Source organism: Sebastes fasciatus, chromosome 6 (assembly GCF_043250625.1).
Source record: "Sebastes fasciatus isolate fSebFas1 chromosome 6, fSebFas1.pri, whole genome shotgun sequence".
In the NCBI taxonomy this organism is placed as follows: domain Eukaryota; kingdom Metazoa; phylum Chordata; class Actinopteri; order Perciformes; family Sebastidae; genus Sebastes; species Sebastes fasciatus.
In genome coordinates, this window is record NC_133800.1 from 26,565,522 (window position 1) to 26,582,696 (window position 17,175).

At 40.4% G+C, this 17,175-nt stretch overlaps 2 protein-coding genes across 2 annotated transcripts; one reads left to right on the plus strand and one right to left on the minus strand.

Moving 5' to 3' along the window:
• The first annotated feature begins 631 nt into the window (after nt 1-631).
• h2az2a (H2A.Z variant histone 2a) lies at nt 632-4,657 on the plus strand. The gene is made up of 5 exons (XM_074638843.1): nt 632-825; nt 2,864-2,941; nt 3,034-3,147; nt 3,274-3,403; nt 3,615-4,657. The coding sequence occupies exons 1-5, from the start codon at nt 823-825 to the stop codon at nt 3,674-3,676; spliced, it is 387 nt and encodes a 128-aa protein (XP_074494944.1). The 5' UTR covers nt 632-822; the 3' UTR covers nt 3,677-4,657.
• Nucleotides 4,658-11,657: 7,000 nt separating this feature from the next.
• On the minus strand, nt 11,658-16,007 carry hs3st1l2 (heparan sulfate (glucosamine) 3-O-sulfotransferase 1-like 2). The gene is made up of 2 exons (XM_074638844.1): nt 15,514-16,007; nt 11,658-13,080 (listed from the first exon to the last, which is right to left on the minus strand). Exons 1-2 carry the CDS (start codon nt 15,769-15,771, stop codon nt 12,415-12,417), a joined length of 924 nt encoding a protein of 307 aa, XP_074494945.1. The 5' UTR covers nt 15,772-16,007; the 3' UTR covers nt 11,658-12,414.
• Nucleotides 16,008-17,175: the final 1,168 nt, after the last annotated feature.

Genomic DNA, 17,175 nt, shown 5'->3' on the forward strand with positions numbered 1-17,175 from the left:
CTGCAGCGTGGAGTGAGCGCACGTTCACGTCTAGAGGTGGAGCGAGACAGCGAGGACGTGCGCGGTGTGTGTGAGTGAAGGCAAGCAGGCAGAAGAGGAGAGACACGGCCACACGCGAGCATGAATGTGTCCCGACCCGGTACATTTATACGCTTAAAAAGTTACAAACAGTCCCTTTGATAATAAAAAAAAAAAAAAAAAAAAAAAGAGCCGGCTCTTATCGTTCACTTAAAAGAGCCGGCTCTTTGAACCGACTCGTTCCTGACCGACACATCACTACCCGTCACAGTATTAAACATCATGTTTAACGGACGTCCACGACGGAGAATGTGTCCGTTGGTGACTTTACTGTTGGCATAACCACTTTTATGACAAAGCTACTTGTATATGAAATAGTTATGCGTGTCCTTGTACTGAAATTGAAGAGTTAATTCCAACTACGGCCGCCTGATTAATGTATTTTGTACATTTTTGGGGTGGATGGATGCCCTCCTATGGAAGGACACACACACACACACTAAGTCCCGCCTACTTGTTGGTTCCGTGTGCAAAAAAAAAAAAGCCTAGGCACGATGATGATCTTATTTAAGGGTGGGGGATGGGTGACTCTTCTGCAAACCCTTCTGTGATTGGTCGAGACAGAGATTCGAAGTATGAAAACGCAATCCGATTGGCTGCGGAGGACTTCCCACGAGGGGTCGCATGTAAAAAGGATTTTGCGAAAGGAGGTTTTATTGTTTCTTTTGCTTTTTCGGGGGAAAGAGAGCCCGACATTTGTTTGCTTATCTTGCTCCACTTCAATCAAATAACGAGAAGGAAAAAATGGTAAGACATCGGTATATGTATACTGTAATGAATGTGTAAACTGTAGAGAAGTGTTGTTGAGTTAATCCGAGCAGAAAGGTGTTGATAAAGAGCTAACTGTCAGCTAGCACGTTAGCATCAGAGCTAGCCGAGCTTTTAATGCACATTTCGTTAAAAAGGTGACATTAGATTCGCTCTGTGTTTAATGATTCCTGTTTTGCACAAGTTGAGTGTTTCATTTGATTCATAGTTGTCTTTTTTTACGCTTTGGCCTCTTATGAAATGTGGATTAGCAGCCATTAGCATGCTTAGTTTAGCTCGTTTATTAGCTTAGTAGTTGACCACACAAAGTCTCCCTAAACCCAGCCCTGAAAACATGAGAATCAACTGTGATTCATGTGCTGCTAAGTGACTCTGTGAGGGGAGCTTTTAATGTGTTAAAAAAATGAATGAAAACGTCAATGTTTTGTCGTCTTAATCCGTTTTAAAGAGGAGTCACTTAGCAGCATCCTGCTGACAGACAACAGCATATTTGTCAGAATTGCCCTTTTATTAGTTTTCTCACCTTTTATTGGTTTGTTTCTAAGTTGTTGTTTTTTTATATATATATTATATACATTAACCATTATCGTGACCACCTCTTTTATTTGTTATATATGTCATTGGCGGGAAAGCGACCACTGTTTAACTGGGCATCTTTAACCTTACCTAATTAATGTAATAGTAGAGTTTATTGTTGACTCATTTGTTGAATTTTGTTTTTGCAATGTAACCACTTATTGCACTCATATCTGGCTTTGGAAAACTCCCCAGCCCACTACTTTGTAAAATATGAGGTGGTGTTATTTTTGTTATTCAGGAGCTATTGCACAAAATCCTAAAACTAGATTTTGTTGTCTTAGTAGTTGACCACACAAAGTCTCCCAAAACCAGCCCTGAAAACAGGAGAATTCACTGTGATTCATGTGCTGCTAAGTGACTCTGTGAGGGGAACTTTTAATCTGTTAAAAATGAATGAAAAGTTCAATGTTTTGTCGTCTTAAAGAGGAGTCACTTAGCAGCATCCTGCTGACAGACAACAACATGTTTTAGTCAGAATTGCCTTTTTATTAGTTTTCTCACCTTTTATTATTTTTTTTTTTTTTTTTACATGTAATATATATACATTAACCATTATCGTGACCACCTCTTTGATTTGTTATATATGTGATTGGCGGGAAAGCGACCACTGTTTAACTGGGCATCTTTAACATTACCTATTGAAGGTAATAGAGTACCTAATACTGTGCCTTTTAGTGTTGACTTTCTCATTTGTTGAATTGTTTCTTGCAATGTAACCACTTAATGCACTTATATCTGGTTTTGGAAAACTCCCCAGCAAACTAATTTGCAAAATATGAGGTGGTGTTTTTTTTTATTCAGGAGCTATTGTACAAAATCTAACACTAGATTTTGTTGTTTTAGTAGTTGACCACACAAAGTCTCAAATCAACCCTGAAAACATGGAGAATAAAGTAGAATTAACTGTGTGGTTTTATATGCTGCTAAGTGACTCTGTGAGGGGAAAACTTTTAATTTGTTAAAAATGAATGAAGAGTTAAAGCGGAGGAGTCACTGTTTGGCAGCATCCTGCATGTTATTGGTCAGAATTGACCCTTTTATACGTTTTCTCACCTTTTTATTGTTTTGTTTCTAAGTTGTTGTTGTTTTTCTTTTCTTTACATGTTATATACATTAGCCATTATCGTGACCACCTTTTCGATTCGTTATATATGTGATTGGTGGGAAAGCGACAACTGTTTAACTGGGCATCTTTAACATTACATTACCTAATGAAGGTAATGGTAGAGTTTAGTGTTGACTTTCTCATTTGTTGAATTTTGTTTCTTGCAATGTAACCACTTAATGCACTTATATCTGGCTTTGGAAAACTCCCCAGCCCACTAATTTTCAAAATATGAGGTGTTTTTTTGTAATTCAGGAACTATTGCACAAAATTTGTTTTGCTCCTCTCACTTTCTACTCTGATTTCTCTTGTTTCCTGAAATCCTCCCTATAGGCTGGTGGCAAGGCAGGAAAAGACAGTGGCAAAGCCAAGGCGAAAGCAGTGTCTCGCTCCCAGAGGGCTGGGCTGCAGGTAAATCTTTCAATCTTCGTATGTCTGTTTGTGGCTTAACCGCATACGTTTTGTTTCACTCAACCACTGTTTCCTGTCTGTTTCCTGCCAAGTTCCCAGTGGGTCGTATCCACAGGCACTTGAAGACTCGCACAACCAGCCACGGTCGTGTAGGAGCCACGGCAGCTGTGTACAGTGCAGCTATCCTCGAGTACCTCACCGCTGAAGTAAGCCTGCCCCATTTTGTGGATGTTTGTGATTAACCGCGGCACTGGATGTCACGTCAGGCAGTGTTTCTGTGTGAGATGGTGCTTTTAGCGTTAATGTCTGCTCGTGGTAACCTTTGTTCTCAGGTACTAGAGTTGGCAGGCAATGCCTCCAAAGACTTGAAGGTGAAGCGTATCACTCCCCGTCACTTGCAGCTGGCCATCCGTGGTGACGAAGAGTTGGACTCCCTTATCAAGGCAACAATTGCTGGAGGAGGTGAGCTGACGGCTTCCAAAATGCATTATTTCTGTTTTATTCTGCCCATGTTCTTTCATGTTTTTGTCTCGATTGTATGAGCATCATATTTGCTTCCATGGTGTTAATGTGCTCTGCTATTTCTATCCTACTCATTCTGTAGAAATATTTACAGCTACCTTTGCATGAAACATTAAATCTTGCTAAAGATTTTTGTTTGTTTTGTTTTCAGGTGTCATTCCCCACATCCACAAATCCCTCATTGGGAAGAAGGGCCAGCAGAAGACTGCATAGATGCCACGTTGACCAGAAATTTCGGGGCTTGGGCTTTGATAGGACCAGGAGTTCACATTTGTTCTTTTTTATTAATATTATAGCAAACAAAGAGTGATTGTTAGGATTTGTGTTGTAATATTTTCCCATAACTAGAAAAAAAAAAGTTCAGAAAACCCCTTAACGTCAAAAAAATCCCCTTTGTATGTTATTGTAGAACATTTGACTGGGGAGTTCATTATTCTTTCAAATGACAGTGAATTTGTTTGATTGGCCTGGGACTCTGTAATGTTTTATACTGAAAAGAAATTGTTAAAACCGTTTTTTATATAAAAAAAAAAAACTTGTTTTGTGGTTATTTTCTTGAAGTTACAATATTTACTATAATACAAGTTTTTAAGGAGATGTTTTTCTTTTGGACAGAAAATTAGGTAACAACAAATTGTGAGATGGTGCTTTTTCCCCTTTTGACCTAATGTAATATTTTGAACTGCACACAGTGATGTATTAAAAGTTGAATTTTTTTTTAACATCAAAATGAAAAATCATTGAAAAGAAGTTATTGCAAACTTCTGCTACAGTGTTTTGTTTATAGCACTTCAACAAATGTGTTAACCTTAAAGCGAAGTGTGATCAGGTGACACTGATCCTGCAGTTCTGTGGAGCCATATGTCAAGTACATATCACTACTATATAGTTGGTCCCCTGATATTTGGAGAAGATGGGTTGAACCATATCCGTGTTATAAAATGTATTCCCAGTACCTAAATGTATACACAAACTGAAATGTCCAGACTTAAAGTTCCATTCCATTTTTCAAGTAAAGAAGTCAAAAAAAGCTACGTGTTCAGGGAAATTACTTATATTATCTTTGAATAAATACCCGTTGCATGTTATCCTTTGCTTGAAACAACTACTGGGATTATTTTTACAGTTTTGAATATGATGAGTCTTATATGTAAGGTGCCATGGCTGTCCAATAATACATGAACGAAACTGCAATATGTTTGGTTTGTTTCTTGAATATTTACATTTTGGGAAATAATCCAGCAAGAGAAGTTGGTTCAATTATCTAGAACAATTGTTACGAGTGAGTTTCTGCATTTTCAGTGTGGTCGAAAAGCAAATTCATGTATTTTTAGATTTCTTTTTATGGAGTTTTAGTTGAAGAATAGCCTATACGTTTATAGTTTGACTTAATTTACATTTTGGTCATCTGACAAAGCATCAATTCTTCATTTCCAACAGTCTCACTTGAGGATTTGTCCTGCAGGTTTACATCATACCAGCAGGGGGAGCCACTGGCAGTTGAATTGCATCACTTTCCTTTCCATTAATCAATAAGTAGAGATATACAGCACATATAATATTCTTCCTTCGGCCAAACACATCTGCGGCATACATGCATCAAATATTCAGGGAATATATATGTTATGAATGGACTGTTGGTTGTTATTACAGCCCGGAGCCAATAGAGGGCTCCAATGCCATACACATAGTAGGATTAGAGGTGCAGTGTGTATACAGCCTGGGCAGCAGAGACTACCCCCATGTTGGGCATGTTGTAATGCTGTTAAGTTGTTCCTGCAATAAAGTCAGCTCGACTGAAGATGAAGTCTATCTATCTGGGAATTGATATCCGACGATATCACAATATAGTTGGAAGAAATGCTAAATGAGGCAAACCTACTGCAGAAACAATACATTACAGAAATAAGATGGATATAAAATATAATTTTATACTTAATAAAAAAAAAAGTCACATGTCATGAGGTCAGGATTTTATTTGATCTAATCTTTTAATCAGGTTTTTACAATATTTCACTGAGAAGGCTTAAGAGATGTAAAAACATGATTCATCTCATACAGTTTGTATTCTTTACCTGCTAGAAACTAGAGAACACTTACATGTAAGTTATTGGCTTATATTAATGTATAATGAGTTACAATCCAAGCTGCCAGTATTTAATGGCTGCAATATTTCATGCAAATAGGATTTTAAATAGGAAAACGTAAAAAAAAAGAAATTGGCAAGTATATTCAAACTCTTTTCTATAACTTTAACAACCTCACTCTTGCAGCAATATGCCATTTTCACAGTTTTCAGGATTAGTGCATTTTATTGGTTCCCCCAATACTAATAGTGAGTGCAGTTTTTGAACGCAGGCCCTTACCTGAATCCTCCTCCACCAACCCACCAATCAGGCCAGGTTATATGAGGCACCTCTTGCTTCTGCCTGCATGCTGTTGTAGTTTTGGTGTTTCTGCAGGTATGTGAAACCGCTGGTTTAAACTGTAGTTTGACATTTAAACCATGTGTTTATCGAGACTTTTGCTTTTGTGGTTTTAGCTTTTACCGTGTGACATTTACCTTACCCTGGCCCATGGTTCCACTGCTTATGCCTAACAATTATTTGTGATGCACCAGCTTTTTTTTTGTTTAGTTTAATTTTAGACTGGCAGCTGTAATATTTTAAGGTAACATTATATTTTAAATTTCGTATTAGGCCTTTTTTAAGATATTGTAAAATAAAGAACTATTTTAATAGTTTGTGTAATTTTTAATCTGTTTAATCATCTTTTCTTTCACTACAGCTCCACTCCCATCTTATTTAGTGCTTTTTCTTTGATTAATTCCAATAAAATATTTGACATCTCTTGCAAATGTGTCTCTGCTTCATCAGTAACGAATCTGTGTGCCTTATCCATTAACCCACCCGATTCGACTGTTATCAGGCCATTAAATAGGCGTTATCAGTCGCTATAAGCACCATAGATGTGGGTCAGTAGGGGCCTACTTCATTGTGAAAGTGAAACTTAAAAGCAACACAACCTAACATGTTGTAAAACTGAATGAAACATCACGCTTTGAACACAAACAGAAAGGCTTCTTTAGGTTTAGGCAATAAAACTACAACTTCTTTAGGTTTAGGCAAAAAAACAAAACAAAGACAACCACACATTGTTGGTTTCACACGGGATGCAAACTCCGGTCTCCTGGGTGGAAACCCTGTGTTTCAACCCCCACCCCTCATGGAGTTTCACAAGTCTATACTACAGTGCCCGACTTCCGCTTCTGCTCCTGTCATAATTAAAAATAATCGGTGACTTACCATGTGAATAGAAGATCAAATCTACTAATGGCTGCAGTAGGCCCCTATTGACCCACATCTATGGGGCTTATAGCGACTGATAACGCCTATTTAATAGCCTGACAACAGTCTAATCGGCTGATTTACTAGAAAAGTATTGGGTATATGGCTGCTGTGAAAAAGGGCCCATTCTTTTATTTCCATTATCATTCATCAGAAGCCTGATTAGCTTTAATTCCCTGACAGAAACAATAGTCTAACTATATTTTACTCCTTTGTATCCCAACAACACCTCGGCGTCATGCTCGTCTCATTATTTCCTTTGTTGCTCCCACTGGCTGAAGTGTCAGAAAAACTTCTTGTTATATGAGCTGCAAATGATGTGGAAGAGATGAGTACGACTGCAGAAGAACAAGCAGCTCCGAGGGTGACGGGAACAGAAAACTGGTTCATTAAAACAAAGTTTTGTTTACTCCTGTCTGACTCAGAGGTGTAATGACTCTGAAATGATAAAACATGCTCTTTCAGCTGCGTGGGGCTCACAGCCCAACGCGGACGGCGAGGATCTTATTACAACACTAACAGGACTGACCTTTGCAAGAACAGCAATAACTCCACTATCGTCCTGAGGCCCACAGTCTGACAAACCTCAGATCTGAGTCACACTGATTTAATACCATTTTGACAATTTACCAGCCACAAATGGACATATTTTCAAGATTTAACTGGAGGAACATAACATCTTCTAAATTATAGTCAGAGCTGTTTTGCTGTATTTGTGTGTTTGCATTTGCTGTGAGGTAGATCTTATGGAAATCTGATGGCCTTTACACTTGCTAAAGCAGCTGTTTGTTCTAGAAGAGCTGTGAGTACATGCTAACATGCTGATATTTAGCAGTATGTTCACCATCTTACCAACGTAACATTTGTAGCAGTACTAAAAGTACAGCTGAGGCTGATGGGAGAGTTACTAGTTTTTCAGGTGTTTGGTCGTAAACAGTCGGCTACCTCCGGGTCTGAGAAGTGAAGCCAATGCTGAAGTGCCTTAAACTTGCATTTCTTTCTAACAGCCAGCAGGGGGCGACTCCTCTGGTTGCACAAATAAGTCTGATTGTATAGAAGTCTATGAGAGAATGAGCCTACTTCTCACTTGATTTATTACCTCAGTAAACATTGTAAACATGAGTTTATGGTCTCAATCAATAGTTTCAAGTCTTTTTCAATACAGCATGATGTTCATTTAGTAAATTATGGTCCCATTTAGAGTCAAATAGACCATAGAGAGGCGAAGTCCCTCCCCTTCCGGTGGACCCCGTGTGACCTTATTTTGGAAAAAGTATGTACGGTAGTCAATGGCGAGAGACAAATATTGTTTTTATACCGTTTGAATTGCGCCATGAATCACACGTTTGTCAATTTAAAAGATAATTTTGCAAGTCAAGACAGTCGTAGGTTTGTCGTAGTATCATTTAGTTTTTTTTGTGAAACCGCTCAGTGAACTACATCTCTCGTCTCGCACAATATACGTCACCAACACTAGCTAGCTAGCTAACTTAGCTATGTTGCTCGCACAAATGAAACGTTATCTTACCTGTTGTGTTTTATCCAGGGACTCGTGGTCTTTTTATCAGCCGGGAAGTGAAAGAACGAGCGAGACCCGTTGCTGGTGTGAGTACATCCCATTACGAAACAAACAGGCGTTGTAGCTTCAGCAAGAGAGACGTCACTTACGCCTCTTTTGGTTGTGTAGTTTTTCTAATTACATATTTTCACAGTCTTATACTTCAACAGTTTTACAACAAACTGAGATTTTCTTGACTAGCAAAATTGCAATTCAAACGGGATCAAAACTATTAAATGATTAGTTTCTCGCCGTTGACTACAGCGTGGCTACCTTGTGATTGACAGGTCATTACTTCAGCGTTGTCCGGTGTGGGAGTTGTCCGTGTTTTCGTCTTACAACTTTAATCCTTTCACAGTGTGTTTTCAGTTCAAGAAAGTTAATTGTAACATTTTGGTAGACTTAAAATGTCTTATTCAGCATTCGGTTGTACTTAGCTCCACCCTCTCGTGTCACTTCTGGTTGCAAAAAACCAAGATAGCGACGGGCAATATGCCGAACTCGAGGCTTCAAAACAGCAGTCGGCGTTCAATACCGCTGCACAAGGCACCCTTGAGCACCTGTATGAGACGCATCAGGCTTTCTATTAACTGCAATGTAAACTCATCCGTGTCATAATGAAACACACGTGACGTAGTTTAAAGAGCGTAAAAACACACACCGGACAGGCGGGAGGACAGGTGGATGGGTCCAACAAACACAAGGCTTTCACCCAGGAGACCGCTGTTTGTGTCCCGTACGTTAAGTTTCACTTTAATGTTACAATCAGCTGTTTGTTTTTGTCCCATATTCAATTAACATTTTCACTTTACAAACATAGTAGTTTTAATCCCAACCATGTTGTTTGTTCCTAAACCTAACTAAGTGGTTTTGTTTCCTAAACCTAAAGTGGATCTACAAGGATCGTGACAAAGCGGCAGTATGCGACGAGTTAGGAGGAGAACGTGTTGCAGTCTCTTGGTGGCGCTATAGGAAAAGTCAGGGGATCACAAAAGTAATTCACTGTCTGGGAAATCATGTTTGTTCAACATTTTATGGCGATCCATCCAATAGTTGTTGAGATATTTCAGTGGTGGATTTACTGACCGACATGTCCATCCCTGTCTTGTGGCTTAAAATGAACTATTCCTGTCACAGCACAAGCAGTGATAGATAGCCTTCTGGCTGATCAGAGAAAGAAAACAACACTAAAAACTCAGTTTGACTGACAGGTGATCTCTGGGAAGTGCAGCAGAAACACAACATAAAATATGCCACCAAAATAGAACATCTAATCCTGCAGATACAGTGAAGCTGATGCTGACAAACACTTCGAGACAAAGTTGGTTATGAAACTGCTGCAAACTCAGGAAGCCCAACACATGTAGTAAAGATTCCTCTGATCAAATGTGACATGAGATGTATTGTCCACATGGGTGCGAGCCTCAGCAGGGAACACATGAAAGACGCAGCTGCCTCACATCTTCAAAGAGCGTGAATCATTTGTTTATTCTTACATCTCTCTCTCCGTCTGTCTTTACAGTTTTCTCTTGAGGACGGTGGGAGGGTGACAGCCAGAGGTCAGCCTTCAGCTCCCATTCTCTTCTGCAGCGAGACGCCTCAATCGCACCACGCAAAAAGTGACAATGTTTAAGGTAATGATTCAGAAAAGTTTCTATTGCTGGATGCTGTAACAAGAGTTGCCATTCAATCTGTAATGAATATCTGAAAGCGTTTTGTTTTAAATCATTTTCTGGGGAAAAAAAATCTTGTTTTTGAAAACAGAAAACTCATGATGTAGTCTCAATGTTTGACTGATGAAAAAATTAAAATGTTTCTTCGCAGCATGAAAACATCATCAGTAAAACCTTAAAGAAATCATCACTTTAGACGCTTGTTTTTGGTAAATCATGTAAAAAAACTAGTGTAAGCTTCTTGTTTTTAAAAACTAGGTTCATCCTCAATCAACAAGAGAGTCATAAATGCGCTGCACATAAGTATAATTCATTGGGTCAAACTACGGGTGTCGCGATATACCGGTAGTGACGATAACTGTGATATTTAAAATGAAATATTGATATCATGTTAATAATACACATATGATAGTATCATGTGAATAATCCAACACCTCTTAAAGGGCCACTATGTAACATGTCGAGGGATCTATTAGCAGAAATATAATATAATATTCATAACTATGTTTTCATTAGTGTATAATCACCTGAAACTAAGAATCACTGTGTTTTAGCTTAGAATGAGCCCTTCATATCTACATAGGGAGCAGGTCCTCTTCACGGAGTCCGCCATGTTGCCACAGTAGCCCAGAACGGACAAACCAAACACTGACTCTAGAGAGAGCCTTTCACGTTTTTACGTTACCTGAAAGCCACCGTAGTTCTCCGACACGCTTGTGAAACTGTGGTAACGTGAGCCGCCGAGTGCAAAACTGTGGTACCGCCAGCTGCCGTCTGACTTCCGTTGCTCCTAAACTAGTGTTATTATGGTAAGGATGACCTCTGAGTGAGGCGAAAGGCGTTACCACGGTTTTGAACTCGGTGGCTCACGTTACCGCAGTCTTGGAAAGGAAAGAGTGACCTCATGCGACCGTGGTGTAGTTCATTTATAGCCTAACGTTAGCTTTTTACTTCTGCCGATTGCATTCACACTTCAAAAATCATAAAAGTGGTGTTCGTTTGTGAAGGTTATCTTGGTGAACATGTAAGTATCAAACGTTTGTTTGCCACAGAGCTTATTTTCTGTAATAATCCAAAATCCAATGGAATAATCCCATTGGCTTTTTGTTGAGGGAACCAGGGCGATGCTAACTTCCTGGCTGGCCAGAGTTTAACCTTACCCTAGTGGATTGTGGGAGAGTGAGTCTCACATAAAACTATAGCAATGTCTGGGTTAGAAACAGCCCACATATCCTTTATTCCCGTAATTTAAACTTTGTACTCTGATGTCATGACATGTCGGCCTGATCTAGTTCTTCCAGATGAACTGAATTAAGTTCAGAAATCCATTCTGGCGTTGGATAAAGACAGGACTCAAACACACACAGCACCTCAGGTGACCTGTGTGGTGGTGAAACTGGAGATAATTCCTTAAATAACGTCACGATGAAAAGAAACGCAGGCGTCCTTTGATCCTCGATGTAAAGAGCACGTTAGATAGACACTGACAGAGAACGTCTTCATACACTCTGGGAGAGAGGAGCTTTCAGAGGAACCTGTCAGTGACTCTATGTGTCTTTATGTTTGATGTTTTTAAACCCATAAAACCTTATAGCCGGGTTCAATACCAGGCAGGAGACTGTAGGACTGAACACATTTATTAGAAGGACATCTTAGAAAAACACAAACTACATTGGAAATAAGAAACAAAAAACAAGTTTTCAAGGTGTCTACTTTCAAAAGAGCTAAAAAAAAGAAGGTATTTTCACTAAAAGTTTCTCTAAAAGGCAGTCTTGTAAAATAACAAAAGAATGAAGTAAACAGGATGACTCAACTAGCACACACACACACATACACACACATACATTACAACTGTTGAAAAAAATCAAAGCAAGGAGTTGGTTTCTGTTTTAAATTGTCCACATTGAACCTTGTTTTATGCAAATAGAGTTCATAGTGCAACAATTCATTAATTCAACCATCTTTTCACCACTATTTCTACGTCACTTCAAAGTCTGCACATCTTCTTTTAACACCCCACAAATGAGCACTAACAAGCAGTCAGTTGTGTTTTTCACGTTCAAACTTGCGTATGGCACGGTTGTCGTGGCTTGTTCAGGTGAGTCTATCCATCCAAGGAGGCACCAGTAGGGTCACGGTAAAGGTTTGTTTCAACGCGAGCAGCTCAACATGTCTTCACACACATACTGTATGTGCTGCTTTAGTTGGCCACATTTATACCTGAGTAGGTATCAACAATAAGAGATGTTTATGACTTTAATTGAACTAAAATGGTTCCACTCATCTACCTACAAAAACACACGAACCACAGTTGTCTCTCTCCCTCCGTCTCCCTGAATGTGTTGACATTATTTGTCTCTTTTCGCCGCTGGATCAGCACCAGGAAAACGACCTCCCCACCATTTCAAAGAACAACTTGTTGGGCTTTCTGAAGTAGTGACAAAGCTTCTTAAAGGCCTGGGTGCTCAGCGGCGCGTGCGGCCTGCCTTTAGACTCGTCCAGGCACTTGTCGTGCCCGGCAGACAGGAGGCAGTAGAAGCCCTTGGTGGTGTTGTAGTAGAAGTTGTTGGGGCTAATCCTGGGCGGCAGGTCCAGAAACCTCTCGGCCTTCCTCAGCTCGGGGAAGGGATCCCGAATGAGCGCGTCGCCGTCCACCACGTGGATCTGCTCCCTGGGGAAGACCTCCAGCCAGCGAGCCAGATGCTGGTGGTACAGGCTCCTCTGCAGCGCCTTGTACCCTGGGTCAATGTGGCCCTTGTGAATGAGGAGCTCCTCTAGCGGCTGGTAGGGCTTGTGGCGGGTCAGGCGGTTGTGGAGGACCTGGGTGTAGTCGGAGATCAGCCTCTCGGCCGGGTCCCGGACGATGAGCAACAGGCGGACGGCGGGGTTCATGTCCCAGACACGTGCAGGAACCTGAGGGGACGCGAAGTAGCCGGGGGTCTTCTCCACTGTCAGCTGACCAGGGAAGGTGAGGGGCATCTGGGCTCGGTACCAGGCCAGGCCTCGGCGGAAGTGCTCCTCCAGGTTGAAGTAGTGCACCTGACACAGGGACAGAAGGTGGTGTTAGTGAAGACAAGGAAAGCAGCACAGGGGTGTGGTTTCACCTATCTTTACCTTTTCACTTGGACCGCGGGAGTTAGACAAAGAGGGTGAGATAGGCATGGATATTTTCTGTTGACCGTCACTTCACGTTTAGTTATTCCAGTTAGCCTTATTGGTTGTAATTCCTTTAATTTAATAAACGCATCCGGACTTTTGGACTTTTTGGAACGAGTCACACAGTAGAGAGCCTACTTCAGCCTCTTAGCGGCTTTTTAATTGATTGTAGTTGCTACACTTTCTTTAAAAGGACAGTGTGGAGGATTTGGCGGCATTTAGTGGTGAGGTTGCAGATTGCAACTAACTGAATATCCCTCTGCTCACTCCTCCCTTTGGCGTTGCCACAGTTTTGCACTCTGCGGCTCACGTTACCGCAGTTTCACAAGCGTGTCGGAGAACTACGGTGGCCTCCAGGTAACGTAAAAACACGAAAGGCTCTCTCTAGAGTCGGTGTTTGGTTTGTCCCTTCTGGGCTACTGTAGAAACATGGCGGACTCTGTGAAGAGGACCCGCTCCCTATGTAGATATGAAGGACTCATTCCAAGCTAACAGAAACACAACGATTCTTAGTTTCAGGTGATTATACACTAATGAAAGCATAGTTATGAATATTATATTCCATTTTTCTGCTAATAGATTCCCCTAAATTTGACAGACTGTTCCTTTAATGGAACTGGAAGAATCTGTAGGGATGAGAGATGTTTCTATGAGACACTGAACTCTTTTCATTTTGTCCTCGTCTTGTCCGGACCAATCTATTCCTTCGCTCCAGCTTTCCAACTTTGCAGTCCTCACCTCGAACCACCCTGATTAGGATTGCTCTCTGTGCAGCTTCTTCGGGACAGGCCCGTCATCATTCATAATCACGTAAGTAAACCGTAGAAGGCTGAGCTGACTTTGTTCTCATTTTATGTATGCCTCTCTGCATTGATGATGATGATGACAGGAGAAAAGTTCACCTAGAGTGGGACACAAATTCACCGTAACACTTTTACAGGTTAAACTTGATATATTAATTGTAAATTGAGATACATTTGCAGCAGCTTGACAAAACACTGTCCACGCTTAATGTATAGTATTATGAGCAACCGGCTGTTATTTGTACCAGGTAGGAAACATCATGGTTTATTGGGGAAATAGGAGGATAAGACCTCTCATAAGACACCTCATAGATCTCTGAAAGCATGCGCTTCTTTGTACTGAGTCACAAGCCAAAAAGGTTTGGAACCACTGTAATGCTGTATTTTATTAACCCTCTGAAACCCACAATAGACCCGTTTTTATCTTTTTTAGGGGGGTACAGTTGGTCTTTAGGGGGCGATAGCAGGTCAACAGTGAATGTCACATAGAATTTGTGTACATCATCTGAAAGCTGAGAACCTGGAGATTAATTTGAGATGCAGCTCAAACAAACATGAATTAATTAATTAATGAATCAATTAAAATGAATTGTAAAAGTGTATAAGGGTTTAGAACATGATGATATTGGTATATGATGGCCATTTCCATGCTATATTATGTCTCATAAGTTGTTTAGGGTTGATACCATTTGTTACACAGATTTGGGGCTAAACTTTTACTACTCCAGAATTGATAAAATGGTTAAAAATTCCTCCTAAATACCACATTAAGACACCAAGACCTTGAGGAACATCATAGAAACACCCATGCTGTGATTTGGTATCAAAAACGTTTGACATTTGGAAATTTCTGCTAGAATTTCATTTTTCTGCGATTGGATGGCGAGCACTTCTGTTGTGAAAACTGCTCAGAAACCCCCTTATTGTTGATATAGCTAGGAAAGCCATTCATCCTTTTAATGCCCTAGGTCTCTAGTTTGTGGTTGTAAAGTTTCATGAGGCTGTGAATATCCTAAAGGTCACCACAGGTCATTTTATACAGTGGGATCAAATAAAAGAAATGGTCTCACTACAATGAAATGGCCACTATGGGGACTGACATCATCACACATGAATACAGTTGGACTCATTGGATCCACAAGAGTCGCAGCATTACAGTGATACCCAATGTATGTAATTCAAGACTGTTTAGAGACCCCAGTATGCAGAAATATTCACTTAATAACATTCTTAACTTAATTCATAACACTTAATTTTAGAATAGGCGAAAATATATACTGGATTAAAAAAAACTGTATGGTTTTTTGCCCCAAACTGCATGTGATTATCATAAAGTGGGCATATTTCACTGTGAGATGTAGCAGAGCAGTTGTATAACAGTATAAAATGGAAATCCTTAAGTAAAATACATCAAAATGTACTTAAGTACAGTACTGGAGTAAATGTACTCAGTTACTTTCCCCCACTGGTGGTGGTATAGTACAGTTATCAGGTGACAGTGACGGCCTTTTACCTCGGCCTTTGCCACTTCCACGTCTGGGTGCAGGTTGAGCATCTCCAGCAGGGCTCTGGTGCCGCCTTTCCGCACGCCAATAATAATCGCCCCGGGCAACCGCAGCTGGGTGGCATTGTGAGAGGAGGAGGAGGATGATGATGAAGAGGAGTGAGCAGGGGAGCTGGAACCCCCGCTGCGTAATTCCCTTAAGCACATAGACAGCTGAGTCTGCAGCAGCAGAAGCACCAGCAGTGCTAGTATCACTGTCCACAGCATGGTGCCACACACACACACGCAGACACACAGAGGTGGAGGGGAGGTTATGTGCACACACTCATGAAGCTCCCGCACTTGTACAGAGTTGTGCTTGTTATCAGTCAGCAGGGGCCCTCAGGAGGAAGCTCTTCAATTGAAACCTATGAAGAAAGAAAAAAAAGGTTATTGTCCACTTGCTGTCTCACTCCATCGCTTTCGTCTTTAATACAAGGTGGGAAAGGGATAAACACTGCTGATAAACAAGAAACATGAGGTCCTCTCTAATGTAAATCAAATGGATAAAAAACTCAGAGCTGAACTGAGATCCTTTTTTTTTTAACATTTCTTATCAAGTTTATTGCGACATATTAGCACATTTTATGACATATAAAGACTGTAGCTCTTAAAACAAGGAGACGGCAGTGTCAAATCATAAAAATCAACAGCAAGAAAGAAGGAAATTAATATTGTATCTTCTGTCTGGAACCCATCTCAATTTGTCACATACTGACGCTTTGTCAGACCCCTCGGCGTCACTTTTTGGTCGCAGTAAACACGTGTTTAATGTTGTGAATTAAACAAAAACACTTGCTTAGGTTTAGGCAAAAAAAACCCACTATAGTATAGGAATAACGTAGTATAGGTTCAGGAAAGAACTTCATGGTTGGGCTTAAAACTACTACGTTTGTACAGTGAAAATTACACTGAACGAAGAGCTGATTGTAACGTGAGGCACGGAACACAAACAGCGGTCTCCTGGATGTAAGCCTTGTGTTTGTTGGACCCATCCACCTCGCCTCCCACCTGCCCGGTCTCTTTCGCTCTTTAAACTGCGGCACCTCAGCACAGTGTTTAATATTGTCGCGGATGGGTTTACATTGTAGTTAATTGAAAGCCCAGTGTGTCTCATTCCGTCTCTAAAGGGTACCTTGTGTGTCGGTATTGAACGCCAACGGCCGTGACAAAGCGCCGGTATTTGACGCCCTGGGAATGAGAACAAGCTGAACCATCATTGTCAGTTATTTGTGTATTTGTTTATTTGATTGGATCCTCATTAGCTTATTTCATAGCAGCTGCTAATCTTCCTGGGGTCCACACATGTCCAATTAAAACACTGATACAGTAATGAAACGCTAAGATTCGAATGTAAAAAAAAATCAAAAGTAGATTAAAAAAAAGAGCAGAAATCGATTAAAACAAAGCAATAAGAGCACAGAAATAATCAATAATACAAATAATTGGTTCAAACAAAATAAAGGTAGAGTGTGCCAAGCAAGCACAGACACGGCTACATGTAAGCACACAACCATTCATTCAATTTAAAGGTTCATACTTATTTTTTTAAGTTTCTACGAGAAAATGTTTACATGATTTAATGTTCAAAAAACACATTATTTTTCTCATACTGTCTGAATGTCCCTGTAT